Below are 26,696 nucleotides of genomic sequence, written 5' to 3'. Positions count from 1 at the left end.
TTCCTCCTGTACGTAAATGACTGCGAGGACACCTTGCCTGCTGGTGCTGAGCTTGCCACGTATGCAGATGACACGACACTGTATCAGTGCATCTCTGCCACCGCTAGCATATCCGACTCTGCAGCACAACTCCAGGAAGCAGTGGACGCCGTCTCCCACTGGGGTTCCAAGTGGAAGGTCACCTTCGAGGCATCCGAATCTCAGGCCCTCATCATCGACCACCGCAAGGCCTCCCCCAGCGTTCCCACCAGTGCTCTTAAATGGAGTGACTGTTCCCGAAGAGAAGGAAATTAAACTTCTCGGCATAGCATTCGACTCGCAACTGTCCTACGCAGCACACTTCCGGGCCGTGGCCTCAAAGTCTGCCCAACGCCTACACTTCCTGAGAAAAGTTGCGCCCCTGTTGGACTCCAGCGGCCGCACGGCAGTCTACAAAGGCTTCGTGCGGCCAACAATGGAATACTGCTGCCTGGTGTGGATGGGGTCAGGTACATCCAGACTGGACAAAATCCAGCACAAGGCGCTGAAGGTGATTGGCCCAGGCGCCTGGCTCCCCAGCCTGAAACACCGCCGACTGTTTGCTGCGCTTTCGTTCACGTTCAAGCTGTCCTACCTTCCAACAAGCCCCCTGAAGCCCATCCTTCCACCTCCAGCCAATCCCCTCCCAGTGGGTGGTCGATCCACTAAGTTAGCCACGGAGACTGCCCACTACCACCCGCTCCAGCTCAAGTCGACGCTGCCCGCGCATTCGTAGCAGCCTCCAGGGTTCCTACCCAGGCTGCATTATTCCCTTGTGGAACATCCTACCAGCGACCATTCTACCAGCACGGTAGAAATGCAACAAGTATCTGCTGCACCTGAACTGGCAAGCAGCCACCGACGCCCTATGAAACGGTTTAGACCAGTGCCTCACTAGCATCCTCCCCCCCCCTTACCACAATGTGATGTTATCTTTCACTCTGCTTCTCTCACGACCATCTACCCATTGTCCTTGTTTCTCACTATTATTCATTTCCCCTCTTCCTCCCCTCTTCATGGTTTTACTGCATTATGGCGCGCTTTGTCTGCGTAGACGCCGAAACCTTTGAGGTCGGCAGAGCAGCCTGGCCCCGCCACCACTTCTCGCACATATTCGGGAATATAGTGGACTTTCGTATAAAAAAATTAATAAAAAAAGCTGGAGGACTCCAAGAAACCGGAGCTGACCTTGAATTCTCTCCAGCAACCACTGGCATGATACTCAAGGGTAAAACGGAATGGAATACGAGCTTAGAAGTTGATAGTTATAATTATAGAAAATCTAAGTTAGAGAAATAACACTAAGAGCAACAACAGTGAAATTTACAAGTGTGAATTTTAACAATCAAAGCGAGAAATGAACAAAGGAGAAAGGAAGGAAAGACAACGTGATAACACATAATTGCAGTACATTACACCTAGAACATTAACGGCCAAGCTTGGCCGCACTAAACACGAGACGTTACTTGAACAATTTCAACCCAATTATACTATCTTTCTGTACACACAAATTAGGCTTGTACAGACGCTGATAGATAGCTTCCAACACTTTTAACTGTAGTCCATAACCATGACGACCACGGCACAATACAGTGAACGAAGAGTCGGAATACGCACCGCAACAATCAGGACTAGCCAGCAGATGATTGTACACTGAAGACTTGCTACCACGAAACCTACGCACAACACTAACACTCTCACCGGCACTCTCACCATCACTCCCATCACTGCTCTCCGACTCACTGCTCCCTCCGCCGTCCGTTCCATCCTCCGCTTCCTCTGTACTCTCTCTCTGTCTCGTCCATCCCGTCTGACCGGGTCCATTGAACTCAACTCGGCCGTCACCCTGCTATCACGTCCCTCCTTTCGCCCTCGTCCGCTGAGTGCGTAGCTTCTGTTCAAGTAACGTCTCGTGTTTAGTGCGGCCAAGCTTGGCCGTTAATGTTCTAGGTGTAATGTACTGCTGTTATGTGTTATCACGTTGTCTTTCCTTCCTTTCTCCTTTGTTCATTTCTCGCTTTGATTGTTAAAATTCACACTTGTAAATTTCACTGTAGTTATAATTATGGTAATATAACCATCTACCTGCTGGATACCTACCTATCTCTCTACCCACGTAACTCGTATCTACCTAACCACTGTACCTATCTACCTACCTACCTACCTACATACATACATACCTACCAGTAGGCTGCTCTAGTGCTGCTGCATCGCGCAGTGCCCGCTACATTTTGTAGTTTGAGCACTCTGGCGCTAGAGCGACGAGCTACCTTAATGTCTGTGGTGCCTCCTTTGCACCATGGCTGGTAGCTCGGCCTATTTAACTCGTAGCTGTACTGATGAGGCCTTTATGGCCGAAACAGCTTGCTGTCCACAGCATTGGGTACATACCTACCTACCTACCTACATACCTACCTACCTACATACCTACCTACATACCTACCTACCTACCTACATACCTACCTACCTACCTACCTACCTACCTACATACCTACCTACATACCTACCTACCTACATACCTACCTACCTACATACCTACCTACCTACATACCTACCTACCTACCTACATACCTTCCTTCACACCTACCTACCTACCTACCTACCTACCTACCTACATACCTACCTACCTATATACCTACCTACATACCTACCTACCTACCTACCTACCTACCTACATACCTACCTACACACCTACATACCTACCTACCTACCTACATACCTACCTACCTACCTACCTACCTACCTACATACCTGCCTACATACCTACCTACCTACCTACCTACATACCTACCTACATACCTACCTACCTACATACCTACCTACCTACATACCTACCTACCTACCTACATACCTACCTACCTACCTACATACCTTCCTTCACACCTACCTACCTACCTACCTACCTACATACCTACCTACCTACCTACCTACCTACCTACATACCTACCTACCTATATACCTACCTACATACCTACCTACCTACCTACCTACATACCTACCTACACACCTACATACCTACCTACCTACCTACATACCTACCTAACTACCTACCTACCTACCTACATACCTGCCTACATACCTACCTACCTACATACCTACCTACCTACATACCTACCTACATACTTACCTACCTACCTACCTACATACCTACCTACCTACCTACCTACCTACTACCTACCTACCTACATACATACATACCTACCTACCTACCTACCTACCTACCTACCTACCTACCTACCTACCTACCTACATACCTACCTACATACTTACCTACCTACCTACCTACATACATACATATATACCTGATAATACTACCTATGTACTTACCCATAAACATGTACATGTCATTAATACCCAAACCCTGCCTTACCCACTTGCGTGTAAACTTAACCTTGCCTACTTGGAGTGAAAGGTTGCATTAACCTAAAAAGATACTGATTGTACGGCAACAACTACTTCAAAACACGATAAGCAGTACAACATGTCGCAAGACGATTAGCAGATTGTATCCTTACTTACTTATATTGGGTATTTTCATTATGGGTCATGAAGTGCGGACAGTAAGGAAATAACAAATCTCAGACCTGCAGATCGATGCATCCCCTCCCCTCATTGGAACTTTTCTCACCTGAGACTTCCCAGTTTGAAGTATGTTGGTTTGGGCTTTGTGGATGTGTTGGAGATAGGAGCCAGGTCGTCAAATGTCTCAATATCCTTGTCGGTTTTGTGCCTTTAGGTGGCGCTATCTTACAGTACAAGATCTCGTTACCCTGGTGGACTGTTAGACTAGTGTTAGTCATACTTTATATTTCATTATTATTGCATTACATGTTTACCTTGATTTCCCTGGACTTCGTTGAGCTTTTCATTCTGTGGGAAACCCCAACAAGAGCAAACAACATTGTTAATAATAATAATAATAATATGCATGTAAAGACTAAAAAGGCATTCGCACTCACAAGCTTGTTTCTATAACTCTGCAAAACACTGAACATAGTTTTCAAATTTTTACATTAATTTTCTTTTTAGCATCGTTTCCGCATTTTCGCATCAATTTGGGGTGCAAATCTACAGTAATTGTTTGGCTTGTATAATAACGGATTAGATGCACTCATAAAGCATTCACTATCTTGTAGGGGAAGTAAGCTTAACCACACCGACTCTGGTTCAGTCATTGAAAAGTTATTTATATCATGATAAACACATGTTCTACTAGTACACCTGATGCAATCCGCTATATGATGAACTCACCAGTTCGGCAACTTGAGATGACATCTGATTCATAGTGGAGTTTACATTAGTAAGAATCTTCGTGCCCAGTTTTTGGAGATATGAATCAATACGATTGATATCATCCTGTCTTCCAGCACGTTGTTCATGTTTCAGTTGTGAAACATCCTCACTGACTTGATGCAATGTGTTGGATTGCTGGTTAAACTTAGCTACGTCCAACCACTCTGGAGAGCAAACAACACAAAAATCACGTTTCGTAGAAGACTCGACTGGGTTCTATTTGCTTTTTCAGGAGCACTGTTTATCCCCAATCATCGCCACGCATCATCGAAATCCCAAGAGTTTTCCAAATCGATTTCCTAGCCGTGTTGATCAATGTATTGTGGTGACTAAAACAAGCAATCAAAGCTACAGAAATCAATCAAGATTCATTCTACGTTTTACGACTATTGGCACCCATCGTTCAACGGTGACCGGAAGCATAATTATACATCTACGTACTCTCTAGAAGTCATCTTTTGACTAGGTAATACCTTCCTTACATATGTAATGATAGATGTCTGTAACGCGCGGTCATCATTTTCTTGTGCAAGACAGTTTCCACTTCGACGTCGTAAAGAACTGAAAAATTGTACATTTGAAAGAAAAGCTGCTTCGAAATTGTTTGCATGCAAGTGGAACTGGACCAACAGGAAGGTGTGAAGCCGCAATGGGAAAATGATTAGCTTGGACATCATTGTCACACACAGCGTCTCACGTGTATCACCTAGGCAACTCACAACCTACTAGAAGTTGGTTAACGATAAGATGCCAATTGGATATGTCACAACCAATCACCGACACCCCCCCCCCCCCACCGCAAGCGGCCTATCAGATTATCAGAGAGTTGGAAGCGCCAACCAACCCTGATTTTGTGGACCGTTTGAAATTGCTGGTTGTACTTCTAGTGATCTAACGTTATCTACCAACGACGTTAGGAGCATTTACTGATGCTTCTTTGTGCACCGATGATGGATTGTGGAATTTGGAAGAGAACACGTCATTTTGTTTGATTATGATGCAAGCTAAGATAAGGATTAGTGATGGGCATTGTGAACATTATCCCTTCCTAACGATTTCTTAAAAATAGTACAACTTCCCACTTGATCAGATCAGCATCAATTTGTTCTCTTGTATACTTACTTTCTTCACAATGTTTTCCAATATACAGTGGTGGACATTGACAATGAAATGATGATCCTCTCTGTTGACATGTTGCACCGTTCTGACATGGATTACCAGAACATGATGGCATTACTGGGAGGTAGTAAAGGCAAATAACATGGAACAAGATGGAAAGTAGTAGTATTTTAAAGTGAGAGTTTCGCATAGAACTCAGAAGAAAGGCAAACAAAATACCGTTGAATTTCACTGGTTCCCTCAACGCATGTCATATGAAGTACATGTACATGTATGTTGTGTATGTTTTTGAGGGAAAGAAATAATGTGCATATCGGCAGTTTGAGGATCACATTCTTCGTTTTTCCGTGAAGTGAAATGTCCCGAGCAAAGTCATTTTTAGGTCAAGCGATGCACAGAATGGTAGACTGTGGCCTGCCAACAGAATAAACAGTCTAACATAGCAAGATATTTGCCACCTGGTCATCTACATATCTTGTGTTTGTACTTGTACTTGACGAATTTAAAATGTGATGAGTTCTTTAAAAATCTACAAATGAATTTGAAACGAGTCACAGGAAAACCACGCGTCTTGATTGTCGTAACTTAAAGTTTCATGCCATAATTATAGCAATCTTCAGACAACGAATTTGACAAACAAAATGATCTTTTTTAACTCAAAGAGATCAGTGTCAGTCAGTGATAAGTTCAATATGGTCAAAATACTGTCTACTAGTATCGGTTTTGTGTCTGAACAGCCGTTTCTTCAATTTAGTCTATCGTTTGGGCAAACATAATTATGGACTCGGACATAATTATCTCTGGGAAAAAAACGGAGAAGGACAAAATGTTACGCGCTATGACTAACTGTCCACAAACGTCACCAGATCTTGTACAGTCAATTGTCAGTTTTGTGCCATCTTGTCGCACTCGTTGACTGTATAAGATCTGGTTACGTTGGTGGATAGTTAGTGAAGTAGTTATAACGCGTAACATTTTGTCTTTCGCTCTTTCTACCATAATAATTATCTCTAAATTAAGAGGAAGTATACCCTAAAATCAAAATTTCACCAGTTGTAGTCTTCGGGTAGCTGAGCCGGATGGCCCTGGTCCGAGGAAGCTGAGACGCTCCCTTCCGCCTTTATTCCCAATCGAACTCGCACACTTCCACCGAAACTGGGTGACTGCACCCTACTAGATAGGGATTTGTATGGAAAAAGTCTCTAGAAACGCCGTTTCGTTCTTAGAAAATCACGAATGACCGCGAATGGTCAATATGTTGTAGTCTTTTGGTCGCTGAGTCGACTGGTTTTGGTCCGAACAGGCTGCGATGCAGCGTTCGGCCCTTATTCCCAATCGAACACGGTTGAGGAAGCGGTCACGTGCTCATGCGTACACCAGTCGCCTTGTCACCGTGCATGCAGGCTACAATTTTCACATCAAGGTTCAACACAAAAGCTCAAAGGAGGGAGTCGTAAGAGGCTTTTACGACTCCCTGGTTCCACGGTTCAACTCGAGTGACATAAACGGGCCCAAACAGGCTGTACATGAGCACGCCAACGCTTACTCAACCGTGTTCGATTGGAAATAAGGGCCGAACGCTGCATCGCAGCCTTTTCGGACCAAAACCAGTCGACTCAGCGTCCAAAGGACTACAACATATGGACAAATCGCTGTCATCCGCGCTTTTATCCATATGAACGAAACGAAACGGCGTTTTTAGTGACTTTTTCCATACAAATCCCTATCTAGTAGGGCGCAGTCACCCTGTTTCGGTGGAAGTGCGCGAGTTCGATTGGGAATAAAGGAGGAAGGGAGCGTCTCAGCTTCCTCGAGCCAAGACCATTCGACTCCACACCCCGAAGACTACAACTGGTAATAATTTGATTTTAGGGTATACTTCCTCTTTAATGATTACCTGCGCAAATTGACAATGAGCGCTGTAACATTCGACGAACTGACGTTGACTGTCTCAAAGTCTCAATACTCCTTGTCCGTTTGTGCCATTTTGTCGCACTCGCCGACTGAATATGATTTGGTTACGTTGGTGGACAGTTAGGCATAACTTGTAACATTTAGTCCTTTATTTTTAATCCATGATTACTTTGGCTCGAAATTCGAGTTCAAATTCAAGTTTCGTACCTGTCTCACAAAACTTTCCAGTATGACCATCATCACAGTTGCAAATGTACGAGCCTTGCCCTTGTTGAGAACGTGTAAAGATGCACTTTCCGGCATCGCTACAAGGGGGACTTTGGCGACATTGCTGAAGCCGACCGCCTGCATGAACCAAGAATCATGAGACAAAACATGCCCAATCAAATTGAGAAAAGAATGCTGATACGAAAACCGAAGACAAGAACGTTAAAATGAAAGCAGAGAAGGGCCAAGGCTTCACAGGTTATCTGTTATTTGTGTTCAACATTAGCAAATACCGGTATACAATGCAAGATCCCCGTGAGTCAGAACGTGCAATATTAGCAAATACCGGTATACAATGCAAGATCCCCGTGAGTCAGAACGTGCAACATTAGCAAATACCGGTATACAATGCAAGATCCCCGTGAGTCAGAACGTGCAACATTAGCAAATACCGGTATACAATGCAAGATCCCCGTCAGTCAGAACGTGCAACATTAGCAAATACCGGTATACAATGCAAGATCCCCGTCAGTCAGAACGTGCAACATTAGCAAATACCGGTATACAATGCAAGATCCCCGTAAGTCAGAACGTGCAATATTAGCAAATACCGGTATACAATGCAAGATCCCCGTGAGTCAGAACGTGCAACATTAGCAAATACCGGTATACAATGCAAGATCCCCGTGAGTCAGAACGTGCAACATTAGCAAATACCGGTATACAATGCAAGATCCCCGTGAGTCAGAACGTGCAACATTAGCAAATACCGGTATACAATGCAAGATCCCCGTGAGTCAGAAGGTGCAATATTAGCAAATACCGGTATACAATGCAAGATCCCCGTGAGTCAGAACGTGCAACAATTAGCAAATACCGGTATACAATGCAAGATCCCCGTGAGTCAGAACGTGCAACATTAGCAAATACCGGTGTACAATGCAAGATCCCCGTGAGTCAGAACGTTCAACATTAGCAAATACCGGTATACAATGCAAGATCCCCGTGAGTCAGAACGTGCAACAATTAGCACAACGCTGATTGTGTGATATCAACATTCAACCACCTGATTCTTAGCTATATCACGTTTAGAATTCGCAAACCAGCAGCCATCCGACCTGGAAGGTTCTAACTTATTAACGTAAGAAAGCGGAAGGTGAGCGCACTTAAGACAGGAACAAGCGAACTATGAATGTTGGCATCTAAAAGTGCAGCTGTCTATTGTATTATATTGCATTGAATTTATTTACTTCTGTGGCTCAACAGTACAATGTACTACTCAAAAAAGGCCTGAAAAACTGACCTCTACTCTTAATAGACAGGGTATAGGGGGGGGGAGCTAAGCAGTTGGTCATGCTACAGATGTGTCCTAAACTCAACATGGTTAACCATTGAAGCCTGAAAGGTCAGCGGAGGATGTACCCAGTGTGCTGACAGTGCTCAACACCGCGGAGGCATTTCTGTAAGCCGGAAAGGTCATGTATGCAAACTGCAAAGTACCTTAGGTGTCTTTACATACCCAAGCAGTGCGTAAATCGCCTGAAAGTATCCTCTCCACCCAGAACATATGCCAAAACTGCAGGGTTGGCGCTGTCAACTGTCAGTTGATCGACTGGTGGTGAGAGGCTTTGCAAAGTGCTTGTGATTGGGTGAATACTAGCCTGGGGAACTTGTGACAATTGAAGTGCTCGAGTGATACATGATTCCATGCCTGCAGTGAAAGACAAGCAAGGAACACAAACAAGACTTCAGAGGACTCAAATCAATAACCAAGAAATGTTTTTAAAGGGGATGAATTCGGTGAAGGGGAAGAGCTTGCTGTCCGAAAGAGACGGGAGCTCCTGTTACCTTGTAGCCTTTTAAAGTACCGATATCCGGTGCACGTACTTGAAGTACAGTGTAATGATTCTTTACTCAGTTTGTGCCTTCAATGCCTGTTATTTCAGTAAAAAAGCAAAATTAAAGCGACAACCTTCACACGCATACATGTACACCCATCCAACACCATTCTGACAATATGCTTTACAGCACTCACACTTCATACAAAAGAGCACTCAAACTCTTCAAGTATTCAAATGCTGTATGCATGCTTTTCCTTTTCCTTTTTTTCTTTCTCCGTTTTGCGTTTGATATTTATATTACAGAATTCCACATATCCATAGTGACCAATACACAAATTTGTAAATGTTTTAACAATAATTTTATGTGATTTTCACTTGCATGTAGCTACAAGAAGGACTAATTGCACTGTAAGTAAGTACAATTAGTCCGTCTTGTAGCTATATGTATACCTGCTATCTGCGAAACGCTTGTTTACTTTTCACTTGCAGTATTACAATCTGAACTATTGGTATTGGATTCGCTGTACGTTTGCTGACTTATGTCATTCCTACGCTAGCCAACGAGAAGCAATAGTGTAGTATCCCTACCCGACCAATACGGAAGTAGTACGGAACTAATACGGAGCTTTGCCTGATGTATAGTTAGTGTATCTCCGTATGTAAGCGTACGGCGTCTGCTGCATAAAAGCTGCTGCTCATTTCTGTTTAGAGGAGATTTTGATAATATAGCACATTAGAGCTTGCGGTAATGTAGGTTAAAGGGAAACTGAACGCCAAAAATAAGTATGGCTTATCCGAAGGAGAATTGGGCACTGATTCCGATGAGCTATGTCTCGAGCCGATCAGAGAAGAGGAACTGTGTCAAATTTCATAAATAACACCTCCCATATTTGGAAATTGGCCATGATGACGTGCGTACTGCTTAGCTGTCACCATGCTGTGTATGTGCAGCAGTGTAATTGAATGGAAGAAAACAATAATACTTTGGTGTTTTGCAGCTCTGTTTCGTTCCCTGACGGTAACCAAATCTAGATGTAGGAATCTGTTGAGCAGGAGAGTGACACATATCTTCCCGAAGGCTGTCCAGGCTGCAGTGGTGATGAAAAAGACACGATCATCACCCCGAGATCGATCGTAGCGAATTGGAAAACTCATGGTGAATTTGCTTCCACTCCAAGGCAATGTCGAGGTATGAAGGGTGCTTGTACTGTCTTCCAAAGTGAAGAGGAGATGAACATGGCTTTGCATAGCTGATGTTCTATGCCAACTTACCTACTCTTGCTGGTACCGTAGTGGCATATTGCAAATTTCGTGGACGAACAACTCTAGTCACTAGTGGCTAGTGAGCAACACTAACAGGTGAGATTTTTCAATTCGACAAAAATTGTTTTTGTTTGAGAATTGACAGTGGCAGTCATTAGACTCAGTAGGTGTCTCTCTGCTGCTTCTTTCCCTTCATCGGTAGGGTTGTGCTTGAAGTAAAAATAAATAGAAAATGTGGAACAAAAATCTGATCATGTAATTCGAATTTGAACTTCAAAGTTTGTGTACATCAAATCACAAAAATGACTGTCAAGGTGGTGCTGTGCATTGAAAAAGACTGGGAACTGGCAGCAATGGAAAGGGTAGAAACGAAACCAGTAATGCAGAGTATTCATAAGGTAGAGGGAGATGAAAACGGGAGAGGAGTAGTGAGCACTTCAGTTTGAAGTAGTGTCAATAGACAGCATCGTGTTGCATACGTTGTGAATATTGTGTGAATCTAATAATTGTCACGAAATTGATATCCAAAATTATTATCCCCTGAGTAGTATTATGGTGTTCTCCTGTGTTTACATGCAGAGCCTTGACGTTGCTGGACGAGCGACAATATAAATTACATAAACATGTAGCTCGTGATGTGGGATGACTGCCGTATCGCATTGCCAACGCAAACCCATCCTGTGTCAGTGCAGCCATCCAGCAACTTGAACTCCCCGGACCAGATGCCGCTGCAGCTGAACACCATGCCGATGGAAAGCCAGGAGTTGATAGCAAAGCATTCTGGTCTGCACAGTACAAGGCAAAGAACAATTATGAATTATAATGCATTGTAATCTTTCCCACACTTCTTTGTAAAAACAAACAAACAGTGCCATTATCACAAAACTTGATCAAGCATCTTGATGGAGGTATTTTCCATTGTGCTGGCTCAGCATCTGCACCAGGAAGACCATGTACACTTACACGTATCTTGTGTGTGTGTGTTCGTGCGTGTGTGTTCGTGTATCTGTATGTGCACACGTGTGTGTGGGGGGGGGCACGCACATGTGTATGGGTAGGAGTGTGTGTGGGGGGGGGGGGCGGTACACGCACATGTGTATGGATGTGCGCGCTGCATGCGTGTGTCTGTGGGGTGGGGTGGGGGCGCACGCACATGTGTACATGTGTGTGCGCAATACAGCATGTGTGTATGTGTTCGTTGAACACAGGGTGTACTCCTGATTACATAAACTTCGTGATCATTGTGATTTCATGTGCTTTGAAGTTAAACTTCGCAATACATGTACTGATGCTTGATTAGATTTATGTTCCACATGTTCTATTTATTATTTTACTTCAAGCACTTGTACTATTCAAGCACAACCCTACCAATGAAGGGAAAGAAGCAGCAAAGACACCTACTGAGTCTAATGACTGCCACTGTCAGTTCTCAAACAAAAACAATTTTTGTCGAATTGAAAAATCTCACCTGTTAGTGTTGCTCACTAGCCACTAGTGACTAGAGTTGTTCGTCCACGAAATGTGCAATATGCCACTACGGTGCCAGCAAGAGTAGGTAAGTTGGCATAGAACAGCTATGCAAAGCCATGTTCATCTCCTCTTCACTTTGGAAGACAGTACAAGCACCCTTCATACCTCGACATTGCCTTGGAGTGGAAGCAAATTCACCATGAGTTTTCCAATTCGCTACGATCGATCTCGGGGTGATGATCGTGTCTTCTTCATCACCACTGCAGCCTGGACAGCCTTCGGGAAGACATGTGTCACTCTCCTGCTCAACAGATTCCTACATCTAGATTTGGTTACCGTCAGGGAACGAAACAGAGCTGCAAAACACCAAAGTAATTGTTTTCTTCCATTCAATTACACTGCTGAACATGCACAGCATGGTGACAGCTAAGCAGTACGCACGTCATCAAGGCCAATTTCCAAATATGGGAGGTGTTATTTATGAAATTTGACACAGTTCCTCTTCTCTGATCGGCTCGAGACATAGCTCATCGGAATCAGTGCCCAATTCTCCTTCGGATAAGCCATACTTATTTTTGGCGTTCAGTTTCCCTTTAACACATTGCACAAGCCACCACTTCACACGCGCTCCAGCGGCTTCCAAAGAGCCCGCAGATCCCACGCTATTCATTGATGCATGTCAAGTAACACGTACATGCACGCTGTGGTGCCATGTAACAATGCGTACGCCGGAACTCACCTGAACTCGCCAGCCAACCAGCCATATGCGGCTGCAGCACACATCGGAGCTTGAACCCGTAAGGCATACACCATACTTCGCGCTGGCCGTATTGCTACTTCATAATAGACCGATCCCCTTATTATTGTCTGGGTTCGAGCAAGGGGGCAACTCCGCAGTCGCGTGGGATCCTGCTGCACACACGCGACCAACCTCACCGCGGCTGTGCGTGACTTCTCGCATGCGAAGTGCGGAGCACACGAGATCTACATGCAGTGCAAGCCTGTCTACAAAAAATGCCACAAGGACTTTTGATTTGAGCTGTTTTGTTTTAGTTTAGACGTCTTCCTTTTTACGACTTCAGGATGCCTTCTCAGAACATTGCTGCGTTCCTCACTGTCAGAACAGGAGGACGAAGCAAACAAGTCATTTCACTCCAGTCCTTTCCTCGTGTGGAGCCACAGCGGCCTGGAGCAAGCGGATCCAGGCAATTCCCCATGAGGAAGGACGTAGTTTTATGGTCACTCTGAATATTGAGTTGCAGCGATCATTTCGATCCCGAAATCGAAATCGTTTCACCCAGCTCTACAAGGACAGGATGAGTCCAGGAAACCAAACAGCTGTCCTACGGTACCAGGTTTGCCTTTCGCAAGAGAGTGGAGTCTGGACGCCCTGCTCCCCATGATCGCAAAACAGTATTTTGCTGAGCCTAGTGCAGTTCGGTCATGGACGTGCAGCGTCTGCATCACGAGCTCCCCATGCTCGCAAACAAGTATTTTGCGGAGAGGCAACGGCACTTTGAGTTGGAAAGGAACCTGGCTTAGTGCAGTTTGGTCCTGTAATGGAAGTGCAGCATCTGCATCAGGAGTTGTCAGCAAGTAGAGCTCGTGTACAGAGTCTCGTGGAGCAGTTGGACGATGTGAGGACTGGGGTGAAGAAAGCCGAAAAACAGCTTACGTACAATAACATAAAGAAAGACTCTGAGCCGCTCCAGTTTCTGACTGGTTTGCCTTCAGGTGTTTGGACCGCTCTGTGGGACTTCTTTGAGCCTAGCCGAGAAAATGTACTGCGCCGCGCCAGATCTGCGAAGACGGAAGCTGAGGGACGGCGGATACAGTTGGAGGTGGCCGTAAATCGCCAATGAGCATGTAATGGAGGATCAGCTGCTATTGGCATTGATGTGTCTAAGCCTGGGCCGAATGGAACAGAAGCTGGCATGCGTGGCACAAGTTAACCATCCGTTTCACGGTATATAGCTAGCTGAGCTGAAAAGATGTCTTGTTCCTCCGTTTGGGCATGATCCCCATCTGGGTGAGCTGGCGAGATGTTCAGTCATCAATGCCATATACCGCAAGACATTCTGCAATGGGGATCAAACAGTTCTATTTTGCCATGCACTTAGGGTTCTCGCACCGGCACGGCACAACAAGACCCAACAGATCCTTGCGCTCTTATTTTCTCCCATGGTAACATTGCCGGTCACAACACCCGGTAGCCAGTCGCAGATGCAACCAAAGCAACCGGGTTCTTTTTTTCCAATACTGAAACCAAAGGTACACCAATATTTGCATCGAATGCAGTGATGATTTCAACACTGTTCACTAGTACAACGCATTACCAGACTGGCATATAATCATTATATTATCCATTTCGCAATCACTGTCATTGCTTTCTTAGATCTCCAATCATCAATATCGGACCATAAACCGTCTACTAGTATCATCTTATATTATTTCATCATTTAATAGTATCCTGCTACTATCCTCCTCTAACGATGCGCTTGAAGAAACGAAACAGCTGTCTATAGGCGTAAATAATATCTGGCAACGGAAGTGTCCTTGCTGTGCTGGTGTGTTTATGCTTCGTGCATTAGTTCGGCCAAGAGCGCATGGTGGTGGCGGGTTGAGGATGTAGTACAGCGGAGTATGACCGAAAGCTCTGTCACGATGTATTTTATTAGGAAGGTATAGAAACGGAAAAAAGCTGTATCTTCATCTTGGGCGTAAACAGCCCATCTCACATTAAATATACTAGAAAATAGTTCACTCTGCACATGGAGTCTTCCTAAGAGAGAGAGAGGGGGGGGGGGTATATTCATAGGTTCGAAAGAACCGCACACACACTTTGCTGCAGACAGCGGCAAGCTTTGGCCCTCGTGCTTCGAAGAGGGAGCAATCCACTGCGCTACGCTTGCGATTAACAGCAGGCTTCAACTTTTCAAAGGTACGACTCATCACTGGCTCTGGGGTAAAGTTCCTGGAACAAATGCCCCATTGCCGACTGAGGGCCAGGGAGCACGCAATCTGCCTTCCTGGGCGAGAAGTGTTCCAGCACAAGAAGCAGCACAAATACATGCTGACAAAGACCACCATCACCACCAGCCGGCACACAGCACACTGTTCTTCAAACACCATCCACTCCGTCCATGTGTTTGCACTGTCCTCCTCTAGCTCTTCACGCTCAACAAATACCACGCACTGCTCATCGTTTTTTTTTTTGCTTCCTCTGCCTCTGGGTTGTCTAGCCCTTCGACTTCACAAAACAGCGATCACCACTGCACTGCTATCGTCACCGCATAGCAGTGGCTTCCACCAGTGGCCTTTCCTGCCTTTGCAAGGTGTCCAAGGATGGCTGATGTTGTCACTACAGGCAAATCAGAAGTACTTTAGTGGCTGATGTCCAACCAGATCGTTGGAAAATCAATTTTTCCACTTCAGGGCTGCTGATCGCGATCACGACTTGGTGACTTGGCAGCACTACGGTTACCTTCACAGAAGATGGCTCTGGAGAGGAAAAGGCAGACCAGAAAAAGGTTACTATTGTCTTCAGCACCGATCTAAAGGAGAAAGAAATACGGTCTGCTAAAGCCGAGGCACAAAATAAATCTCAAAACACGATTCACGATTCGAATATTTCTACAACAAAAAAACTCACCTCTGGACTCCTGTTTGTGGCCCGAGATCGTTCCCTCCCGCGCCTTGAAAAAATCCTACAGCTGCATCACAGTCCATGTCTCTCTCGGAGACTCTGCTCCTACCAGCAGGAGGTTCAGCACCGCTCGAAGCCATCGCAAACTACTTGAACTAAGCAGAAGACATTCCAAAACAAACCTGAAACACACTGTCAAAGATGCTGTCACGTTCAAAAACTAGCTCGATCGCGAGTGAGGTTGCCCCCGTGCTCGAACCCAGTATAATAAGGGGATCAGTCTATTATTTGCTTTGCTTGGGTAGTGAGAAGAACACGTACATGCACGCTGTGGTGGCATGTAACATGCGTACGCCGGAACTCACCTGAACTCGCCAGCCAACCAGCCATATGCGGCCACCGGTTTGTTCCTTTCTCACTCCCTTTCTCTCTCTTTCACCATGCCACGAGGCTCTGTACGAGGAAGCAGACGTGGACGCGGACGCGGGTATGCCGTCGAGGTTACCCGTCGCCGCTCGGGTAGGGCTTCGACCTCGCCATACGCGCGGACTGACGGCATGCACGCCTTTGCGCCTGATGCCTCCGACACACCGTCAGCAGCTAGTTCAGACTTCTGACCCCGCTCCAGGCACCGACGCTTCTATGCAGGACGAGCCCTCATTGCTCTCCCCGCACATCATTTCCTCCGTCGTTATGAAGATGAACGCCCTCCACCCTCTCCTCGAACGCGTGGAACGCCTGGAGAACAGACAGTGCTGAGTCTGATCTGGAAGCCGATCTCTCCCACGCGCGCGCTCCGCACCCGAAAGATCGCTCCCACGCTCCGAGCGTCAAGCTCCGGACCTATCCTGCCCGGAACTTCCAGTTCTATCGGAACCTCCGACTTTGCCAGGACCTCCAGTTCTCTCCAAGCCCTCGGTTCTACCCACACCGCCACGTCGTGCGATTGAAAAAATCCAGCGCGGAGAGTTTGTGGAACTTGAGGAACTCTTGCCGGAAAATTTCAGCTCCCAGGGACAGGAGCCAATATAACTGGTTACAGCTGGCGGCGAAATGGCTCAGCTCTCGCTCAACCTCAGCGCAAAGCACACGCGCGCGATCAACGATTTCTCAGCTTGGCTGGAGGCCTGGATGATCTACATGGGCATCGTCGTTCTTGCTCGTCCTGACCGAGCTCATGAGCTCGTCTGCTACCAGCACATACTTTGTACTGCGAACCAACAGTTCACGACGTCTGCTGTGCTGAACTATGATCGAGCATTTCGCCAACACACCGCCAGCATGGCACTGCGCTGGGACGTGATCAATCAGACGCTGTGGAGTATTCACCTACTCCGCTCTCTCCGTCCGTCATGCACCAAATGCACGCTCCAAAACAGCCGCGACCGCTGCCCACATGCCGCAGCTCAACACGCGCAGCCCTTTCCATCAGTGGCGGGCAGCACCCGCCAAGTCTGTTTTACCTTCAACCGCGGCAGGCCCTGTTCCCGCACACCCGGCGACCGTCTCTACGCCTGCAGCTCATGTGAAGACAAAGGACATGCCGCCACATCCTGGACCAGCACAACCCGCTTCAGGTGGCAGCGCCCTGCAGATAGCCACGAGAAGACTTCGAAGCCCACTGAGAAAAAGTAAGCCGACTTCCACTCCCCTGAACACTGTTCGCTTTCACACATTACTGCCTTCCTCGGAATTGTGCTGGACACGGTGCGCATGGAAGCCCGTCTCCCAGACGACAAACCGGCGGACCTCCGCGAGCTCCTCAGCGAGCTGTCACGCTGCACCCAGACCACGCAACGCAAACTCGATCACTTCCTGGGGAAACTCTCCTTTGCGTCGAGCGTCGTCGTACCAGGCAGAACATTTACGCGGCACTTATGGGATATCAACAAGAGGTTTAGCCGCGCCAAGCCCTATTTCCGTATCACTCTGACAGGCATTCCAGCAGCTGGCACCATCGGCACAGCAAGCCCCGGACACTGCAATCTGCCTCCCTCTCCTGGACTGATGCAGGAGGTCGCCGACCTGGCAGCCATGGCAATCGCCCCGACAACACGGCGCACGTACACCACTGGCGAAAGGAAAATTACGCAATTATGTGCGTTGCAGAGATGGACGCCCATGCCGGCTACAGACATGATGCCCAGCTGCTTCGCAGCACACCTCACACAATCGGTTCAAACACAGACAATTTATGTCTACATGGCCGCAGTACGCAACATGCATCTCGAAGCCGGATTCCGAGATCCAACGATGAACGCATTGCTGCCGCCACGTGTTATGCGAGGCATCAAGAGGACAGCGACTGACCCGGCAATCCAGCGCACTCGCCTCCCAATCACCATTGATTTGCTGCGGAAGCTCCTCAACCAACTCAGCCTGGACCAACGGTGTCACCAGCAGGACAAGGGCATGCTCAAGGCGGCAATGGTGCTCGCCTTCTTCGGATCTCTTCGATGCGCTGAATTCACTGCGCCTCCAGCCGGGTTTGACCCTGCCACTCATGCCACGCGCCAGGATGTGACTCTGGATGTCACTCAAGGACGCACATATATCCGCTTCCACATCAAGCAATCGAAGACGGACCAACTCCGTCAGGGCCATGCAGATAATCGGTAGTACCACTTCACAACCTTGCCCGGTTGCCGCTCTCCTGGCATATTTCACAGTCTGTCCGTCTGACGCACTTTTCCGCTACCGCCCTGGGAGACCGCTGGCCAGGCAGGCACTGACAGAAGAGCTCCGACAGCTTCTCCCACTCACGGGAACACCCAATTCACGCGAATACGCTGGTCATTCGTTCCGCATCGGTGCCGCCACAACTGCAGCCATGGCGGGTACCCCGGACTGGCTAATCAGGGCAATGGGCCGATGGAGAAGCGACAGTGTCTTGCGCTACATCAGGACAACCGACACAGACATGGGGCAGCTGACCCAAAAGCTGTCAGAGGTACAAGCGCATCACAGAACGCATGGAGGTATGTAAGAACCCGCCACGCGGGCACGCAACTCGCACCCATGCACGTACCCACACGGCTGACCGTTTGGAACAGCACAGCAACTTGCTCTGCTAGGATTGTGCTGACAAACTGCGCTAATAGCAACAACAGTGTCATTCACGTGCATTGCAATGTGTCACAACTTAGCATGGAGGCTGGGCAACCATGGGCCAGCTATCTCCTCTCATCTGGCAATTATCAAGGCCTTCGACCATCACACTCATACTCCCACACTCCTGCCTCCTAACGGGCATTGCACTTCGTGCGTGGGCCGTCCACACTCCGTCCATTTCATGGGCGCCCATCTCATGGGCTGCACTTTGTGCGTGGACATACATACACACTATCATACAGGCCGTCCACACTCCGCCCAGTTCATGGGTGCCCATTTCATGGGCTGCACCTCGTGCGTGGACTATCCTACATGATTATCACATGCCAGATTTGGTTGCCCAGCACTCCATGAATCCTCCATGTGATGTGTGCTCTCCACTGGTCTGCAATAGCGAGTGCATGCGTGTTAATAGCACATTAGAGCTTGCGGTAATGTAGGTTAACACATTGCACAAGCCACCACTTCACACGCGCTCCAGCGGCTTCCAAAGAGCCCGCAGATCCCACGCTATTCATTGATGCATGTCAAGTAACACGTAAATGCACCCTGTGGTAGCATGTAACATGCGTACGCCGGAACTCACCTGAACTCGCCAGCCAACCAGCCATATGCGGCTGCAGCACACATCCGAGCTTGAACCCGTAACGCATACACCATACTTCGCGCTGGCCGTATTGCTACTTCATATTTGCTTTGCTTGGGTAGTGAGAAGAACACCGGTTTGTTCCTTTCTCACCCACCCACCTCTTCCCATCTATGAATAATATTGATATCCTCGATTCAACACAGGTATCATAATTCATACAAGACGAAAATAAATAGGAGTGCTGGGCCAGCTATCTCCTCTCATCTGGCAATTATCACGGCCTTCGGCCATCACACTCATACTCCCACACTCCTGCCTCCTAAAGGGCATTGCACTTCGTGCGTGGGCCGTCCACACTCCGTCCATTTCATGGGCGCCCATCTCATGGGCTGCACTTTGTGCGTGGACATACATACACACTATCATACAGGCCGTCCACACTCCGCCCAGTTCATGGGTGCTCATTTCATGGGCTGCACCTCGTGTGCGTGGGCCGTCCACACTCCGTCCATTTCATGGGCGCCCATCTCATGGGCTGCACTTTGTGCGTGGACATACATACACACTATCATACAGGCCGTCCACACTCCGCCCAGTTCATGGGTGCCCATTTCATGGGCTGCACCTCGTGCGTGGACTATCCTACATGATTATCACATGCCAGATTCGGTTGCCCAGCACTCCATGAATCCTCCATATGATGTGTGCTCTCCACTGGTCTGCAATAGCGAGTGCATGCGTGTTAAACGAGCTATTCAACCTCCAGGTGTGCACCGGAGAGAAACTCATTTATTTGCCGCTTCTTCTTTAACTTCTAATATATCCTAGGTGTGTACCTAAGAGAACAATAATAAAAGATAACTGGTGTTAATTGCACCGCGCCTATCACTCGGCTACCTGTTACAATAGGTATTGTCCAAGATGCATGTGATTACATTGGGCTTACTTATCGATTATGGCTTGAATAGTGCCCCTCTCCCTGAGAGCCAATGGAAAACATAGTCCTCTCTAGAATAGCGCTCGCACTCCAAACAAAGGCTTGTAATCAAGCGAAAGTGCACGGTTGGTGTTGTTTATAAACTTAAATTCTTGCTCATGTACATGTACATGTACATTAGGCATTTCCCAAATCGGCCCGATTTATTCGCCTAATCGCCTTTTCGATCTGCTAAGAGAATGTCCAAACTGAGCCCCAAAGTCAGAATTCGGCTCAAAGCAGTATTTGAAGTCACCTCTTACAGTATACATGTACATTAACTTGCACGCTGTAGAGGCACTAAAACATTCATTTTCGGCGAATAATCGGCGATTTCTTAAACAGCCATTGATTATTTTCGGCGTCTTTTCCTGCTGACCGTTTTCGGCAATACACGCTAAAGTCGCAGTCACATCCCGCAGATGATGGCTACAGAAATAAAAATTAATGTATTTGCATTCTGTTGAGGCACCAAACATCGATTTTCCGCGAATTCAGTGCGAAAAATGCGTATTCGGCCAAAAGAGCGGCGATTTCTTCAAAACCACTGTTTTCGGCGAATTTTTCGGCTGGCCGATTTGGGAAATACCTAATGTACATGCAATTGTACTGGTGGATTTGTTGTTGTTGTAGAAGTTTATTTAACGTCGCACCACAAACAGGCGATTTCGCCTCCTTTGATACATGTGGACGACAGAAGGAATGAGAGAGAGGGGGGGGGGGGGCAGAAGTATGGAGAGAGGAAGGGTAGAAATAAATAAGCAATCAACCTCAGGGCTACACCGAAGCAAAAACGGAATGGGAACATATTATTATACAAAATAGCATCATACATATACTGCAAAACACGTTTACTATTCTTCAGTCTGCTATACCACAGAAACACACTAGCCGAAAAGCATTTAAGCGGAGCCATGATGCGCTTTTAGCAGGGCACAGAACTGAAGGTGGCTGGGCTCGGAACGGAGATCAGGCAGGAGCTGGTTCCACAGGACTGCGCCGATGAACTGCATGGTCGCTCGACCCGCAGGACCGGGCCAAAATGGTACTCGAACGAAGTGATGTGCTGCTCCCCGAGTGCAGTCACCAGTAACTCTCACGAAGAAGCTGGTGAAGAGGGAGCTAGGTCGGGAGAACAGACAACGACGGACAAAGATGAGGAGCTTAATGTTAAACATGTCCTCCAGGGTGGTGAGGCGGAGCTGTTCAAAGATCGGGCTCGTGCGCGACCACGGTGGCAGACCGAAGAAGCCGCGGATAGCGCACTTCGTTAGACGTGTGAGGGATTTAGGATCATAATTGAAGTTCTTATTGCAGTTTCTGTTGTGTGTGTGACTTCTCGTATGTTCTGGATGGCAGTCGTGAGTCAGTCAAGTGTCAAGTAAAGTCGGCGGAATAGCGCGAGCTCCGGTGTGGGGAGCAAACCCTTTCTTACAAATCATCGCCGAAGTCGCAACCACTACTTCGTACTGTTGTGCCCAGCGCGGGCTTGCGACTAGTTGGTTTGGAGGTGACAGCGTTGCGAATGACCGAGGGTCCTCAACGTCTGGTCTCACCGTCCAGGAGCGACACTGACTCACGCTGCTATCTGGTGTTCACGAGGTGTTTGTCGCGCTGAAAACGGAGCGTCTCTGTAAGTTTGTATCCCTGGTGATGGTCGTGCCTGTAGAGCACTATATAAGTGGTGCTCTACAGGCACAATCTTTCTCAGCCTACTCAAGCTCAACTGATATGGGGTAAATTCCCCGAAACACTGTGTATTGAGCAGGGAGTGGTGCTTTCTTGCAGGTTTGCCGAGTCGAAGGTTCGATGGACTTCTCGTATGCTCTGGATGGCAGTCGTGAGTCAGTCAAGTGTCAAGTAAAGTCGGCGGAATAGCGTGATCTCCGGTGTGGGGAGCACACCCTTTCTTACAAATCATCGCCGAAGTCGCAACCACTACTTCGTTCTGTTGAGTTGTACTAGTTTATAGCAAAGTGTGTACAGGCAGAGATTTGTTACTGAGTTTTGTTGTTGTTGTTGTCGTTATTGTTGTTGTTGTTGTTGTCGTTTGAAATTATATATTCTCACGTCGTTGTCGTCGTCGTCGTCGTCGTTATTGTTGTTGTTGTTTTTGTTGTTGCTGTTGTTGTTTTTGTTATTATTATTATTATTATTACGCACACACTCATGGCCAAGGCCAATCAAGGAGAAGGTTCTAGGTGAGAGCGATTATAGCCAGCCATGGCAAGAAAAAAGAAGAAAAAAAGAAGAAGAAAGAAAAACAAGTGCAAATCAGAACAACAACAATAAAAGAAACGATTGGGCTGCAAATCAAGTTGTATTATTAGGTTTACGGCAAATGGTCGGAGAGATCACGAACAAAGGCAGAAATGTTTTCACATGATTGCTTTTTTGGGGGAAGCGAGTCCCAGAGACAATAGCTTATGAAAACAGGCGAGCAACTCATTGAGTTATTTCTTGAAATAGGGAATCTTAGTTTATTACGACTTGACGAAGAGGAGTTAAACCAGTTAAGCGCATTTTGAATATGCATTGGAGCCTTCAGCAGTCTAATCTGATGGATAAATCTACAGCAGAGTCTGTTAATTATGGTTTGTAAAGGACAGTTTTGCATTGGGAATACAGAATTGTTAATGGGGTGTCAAGTGGGAAGCGAAATATCGCTCTCAAAATCCTGCGATGCATTAGTTCAAGCCGCGTAAGCATTCCTGCTCCAGCACTGCACCACACAATGCTACAGTAAAAAAATAGGGGTAAAATATAGAAGGCGTAGAAAGCCCGACGACATACTAGTGGTAAATGGCTCATGTGACTGTATAGAACACCAACAGCCGAACTTGTCCGGCGCTCGAGATACTCCAGATGCTGGGACCAAATCATGCCTGAGTCAAAGATGATTCCAAGGTGTTTGTGGTGGCCAACAATTGGGATGGGCGTCCGGTCATCAGGGAAGTGGAGTAGGTACTGGTCGATGTAGGAAAGATCGGAACGTGGATGAGGTGGAATGCACAATATGACAGTCTTTCCAGCATTAGGTCGAAGTTTCCAGAGACGCATCCATTCAACCACTGAGCGAATTTCCGACTGCAAAGAATTACACGCCATGGGCAGGGAAAGTTCAGATGCCACAAGAGTAGTATCATCGGCGTACAGGGAGGTATTTGGAACGCGAGTTAAGTCATTTACATAGAGCAAGAAGAGAAGAGGACCAGGTATTGAGCCCTGTGGCGCACCGGAACATACTTCGAGCGATTGGGATAGCGAACCTGACACCCTGACCTGTTGGACCCGGGAGGATAGGTAGCTTTCGAGCCACCGCAGAACATTGCCACCGATGTTAAAGGAGGCGACTTTGGCCAACAAACCACGGTGCCACACTGTATCAAAGGCCTTTGATAGATCGAAGAAACAAACTAGGTTGAAGTTGTGCTGATATCTGCGTTCTAGCAGGTTCTGAGTAAAGCGTGTAAGTTGCCACGCAGTAGAATCTTCTTTGCGGAATCCAGACTGGGCTGGAGATAGTAGAGGGTTTACATGGGCATACAACTGGTCGTACATGACGCGCTCACACAGTTTCGATATTGCAGAAAGGAGGGAAATAGGACAGTAATTTGTTGGATCGGATTTGCTGCCCTTATTTTTGTAAATCGGGACAACAACGGAGCGTTTTCAGACAGATGGAAAAACACCAGATGAGAAGGACAGATTACAAATTGAACTCAATGGATCGCAGATTGACGAACCAAGGATCTTTACTCGATTCTTTAGTAGTTCGTTTGTGATACCATCCAGGCCAGCTGCCTTGCGCAGCTTGAGGCATTTGATGTACTTAGCAACGCTGGTAGGAGTTGTTCTAATGTATGTGAAGAAGGAGGTGCTATCAGCGTCAGCAATGGGCGGGATAGTCCACTCTGGATTGTTGGAGGTGCCAAATGCTACGAACTGCTTGTTGAAAACATTTGCAATGTCAGAAGGTGACGTAAACGTTTCATCCTGAACAGTTAGTTGCGTTGCGGAATGTCGCTAGCTGGGTGGTGAACGTAATGATCCGATAAAGGTATGTAGCGTTCGCCGTGATGTTGGCGTTGTGGCCTGTGAGTACAGTGTAAGGGAGTTAGCGTAAGCATGGTGCTCTGAGCGGGAGAGATTGCGGGTGTTGTTCCGTTCTGTCTTGTATCTGGCCTGATTTGCGGGTGTTGGGGATTTTTTTGTACAGACTGAATGCATCCCGCTTGCGTTTGATCTGAGCTCGCAGGGCTGGTGTCAGCCAGGGAGGTTGGGAAAGTTCTGGGTGATTGGATGGCTGTCGGATGCGGCGCATAGGAACGTACGACGATATTTTTTTCATCAGTATATGGTTGAGTAAGTCCACTGAATGGGATGGGTTACCAAGAGGAATCTGGAGCTCGCTTAACCAATCGATATTCGATAAGCACTGACTAACGAGGGACCACTCTTCGCAGGCTCTGAGGGATGTATCGAATGAAGAAAGGTTGAACTGACTTGGTTCTTCAGGGATGGCAACACTTCGTGTGTCTCGCTGACCTTGTAATTGGAGTCTGGCGAGGACAATGTCGTGGTCGGAGGTACCCAGCGGTGCGGCAGTTGAGAGGTTAGAAAGAAGTAGTGGGTGGTTGGTTATAACCAGGTCTAACGCACTGGCATGACCACTGTGTTGGGAGTAATGTGTGGGAAAGGTAACGAGCTGGGATGGGGAGAGCATTTGAAGCAGACAAAGCAGTTGATGACAAACCCCATCTGTGGTCGATCCATACCATTCCGAGCAACGAGCGTTGAAGTCCCCAGAGACGAGAAGCGTGGAGTCGGGCATAGATAAGCGTTGCAAGGTGGATTGAAATTGAGTAAAGAAATTATCTGTTTGGCGGTGTGTCAATGATCGCGGCCACCGACCCTAAATAGAGTTTGGTGAGCTGAGAGTTGGAAGGTAGGGTAAGTTCAACCCACGTTGCCTCCAGATCGGGAAGGTGTAGGTCAGTCCGGTGACGGACTTTCGTAAGTATTCCAGTGCGGACTAAAATAGCAACCCCACCGTAGCCCCGTAAATCATTCCTGTTGTGCCGGTTTTCCTGTGTTGGCCAGTCCCTGTGGTAATAGTCATAGTCAGAAACTGGGAGAGGCTGGCTTGCGGATAGCCATGTTTCTGTGAGACAGACAACTAGGGGGTTGTATGTCATAAGAAAATCCGCGAGATCGGCCAGTTTGTTATTTATGGAGCGAGCATTCATTGTGGCCACAGATTAGTCTAATAGTGTGAAGTTGTGTGCGTGGTTGTGGGTGCAGGACGGAAAGGTGGAGCCAATGAGTTGAGTGTTAAACTCATTGTTTCTCGTCTGTTGAGTAGCGACGCTGGTCTACACTGCCTGAAGTGCGATCATCATCGGATTTGAATTTCCAGGGTCGAGCAGAGACGTTTGAAGGCCAGAAGTCGGATTTGCGGACTGTATGCATGTCCGTTGCGTCTATCAGCACATGCCAAAGTATTTGGCTTCTGAAATGTAGCATGATACGACCTTAACGTCCCGATCTCTGCACCAATGTACGATTCCATCTGCGTGGCAGCCAGGGTTAATCCCTCCCACATATAGAGCTGCATTTTTAACGGGCTGGACGCCACAGAGCTGCGACTTCCCTGGTGCAGGGGCGGGGTTTGTTGTTGTTGTTGTTGTTGTTGTTGTTGTTGTTGTTGTTGTTGTTGTTGTTGTTGTTGTTGTTGTTGTTGTTGTTGTTGTTGTTGTTGTTGTTGTTGTTGTTGTTGTTGTTGTTGTTGTTGTTGTTGTTGTTGTTGTTGTTGTTGTTGCAGTTGTTGCTGTTGTTGCTGTTGTCGTTGTTGTTGTTGTTGTTGTTGTTGTTGTTGTTGTTGTTGTTGTTGTTGTTGTTGTTGTTGTTGTTGTTGTTGTTGTTGTTGTTGTTGTTGTTGTTGTTGTTGTTGTTGTTGCTGTTGCAGTTGTTGCAGTTGTTGCTGTAGTCGTTGTCGTCGTTGTTGTTGTTGTTGTTGTTGTTGTTGTTGTTGTTGTTGTTGTTGTTGTTGTTGTTGTTGTTGTTGGTGGTGGTGGTGGTGGTGGTGGTGGTGGTGTTGTTGTTGTTGTTGTTTCAAATCTTTATTCTCACGATAGCCAGTGGGCAAATTGAGGGTTGTTGTTGTTTGAAATCTTTTTTTTATTCTCACGATGGCCTGTGGCCAATAAGAGAAAGTTGTTGTTGTTGTGCTTTTATTTCTAGTCGTTC

At 47.0% G+C, this 26,696-nt stretch overlaps 2 protein-coding genes and 2 long non-coding RNA genes across 4 annotated transcripts in view; 1 reads left to right on the top strand and 3 right to left on the bottom strand.

Annotated features, from left to right (window-relative positions):
- LOC135830334 (angiopoietin-related protein 7-like) overlaps positions 1-26,696 on the bottom strand; it is an 86,672-nt gene that overhangs the window by 22,141 nt on the left and 37,835 nt on the right. The gene's annotated exons all lie outside the window — the stretch shown is intronic.
- LOC135830329 (angiopoietin-related protein 7-like) overlaps positions 1-26,696 on the bottom strand; it is a 32,676-nt gene that overhangs the window by 3,352 nt on the left and 2,628 nt on the right. The window contains exons 2-6 of the mRNA XM_065342593.1: positions 9,071-9,262; positions 7,552-7,689; positions 5,434-5,547; positions 4,270-4,475; positions 3,855-3,888 (exon numbers count right to left, since the gene is read on the bottom strand). Of these exons, the coding sequence (XP_065198665.1) occupies positions 3,855-3,888; positions 4,270-4,475; positions 5,434-5,547; positions 7,552-7,689; positions 9,071-9,262 (684 nt within the window). The remainder of the gene's footprint in view (positions 1-3,854; positions 3,889-4,269; positions 4,476-5,433; positions 5,548-7,551; positions 7,690-9,070; positions 9,263-26,696) is intronic.
- On the top strand, positions 10,588-11,611 carry LOC135830300 (uncharacterized). Its single transcript, XR_010556009.1, has 2 exons — positions 10,588-10,751; positions 11,235-11,611. It is a non-coding gene; the product is annotated as an uncharacterized LOC135830300 (long non-coding RNA).
- On the bottom strand, positions 10,838-12,501 carry LOC135830301 (uncharacterized). Its single transcript, XR_010556010.1, has 2 exons — positions 12,124-12,501; positions 10,838-11,440 (listed from the first exon to the last, which is right to left on the bottom strand). It is a non-coding gene; the product is annotated as an uncharacterized LOC135830301 (long non-coding RNA).

The sequence above is a fragment of the Sycon ciliatum genome (assembly GCF_964019385.1).
Source record: "Sycon ciliatum chromosome 5 unlocalized genomic scaffold, ocSycCili1.1 SUPER_5_unloc_1, whole genome shotgun sequence".
Taxonomy (NCBI): Eukaryota; Metazoa; Porifera; class Calcarea; order Leucosolenida; family Sycettidae; genus Sycon; species Sycon ciliatum.
This window is presented reverse-complemented; position numbering and strand designations above follow the sequence as displayed.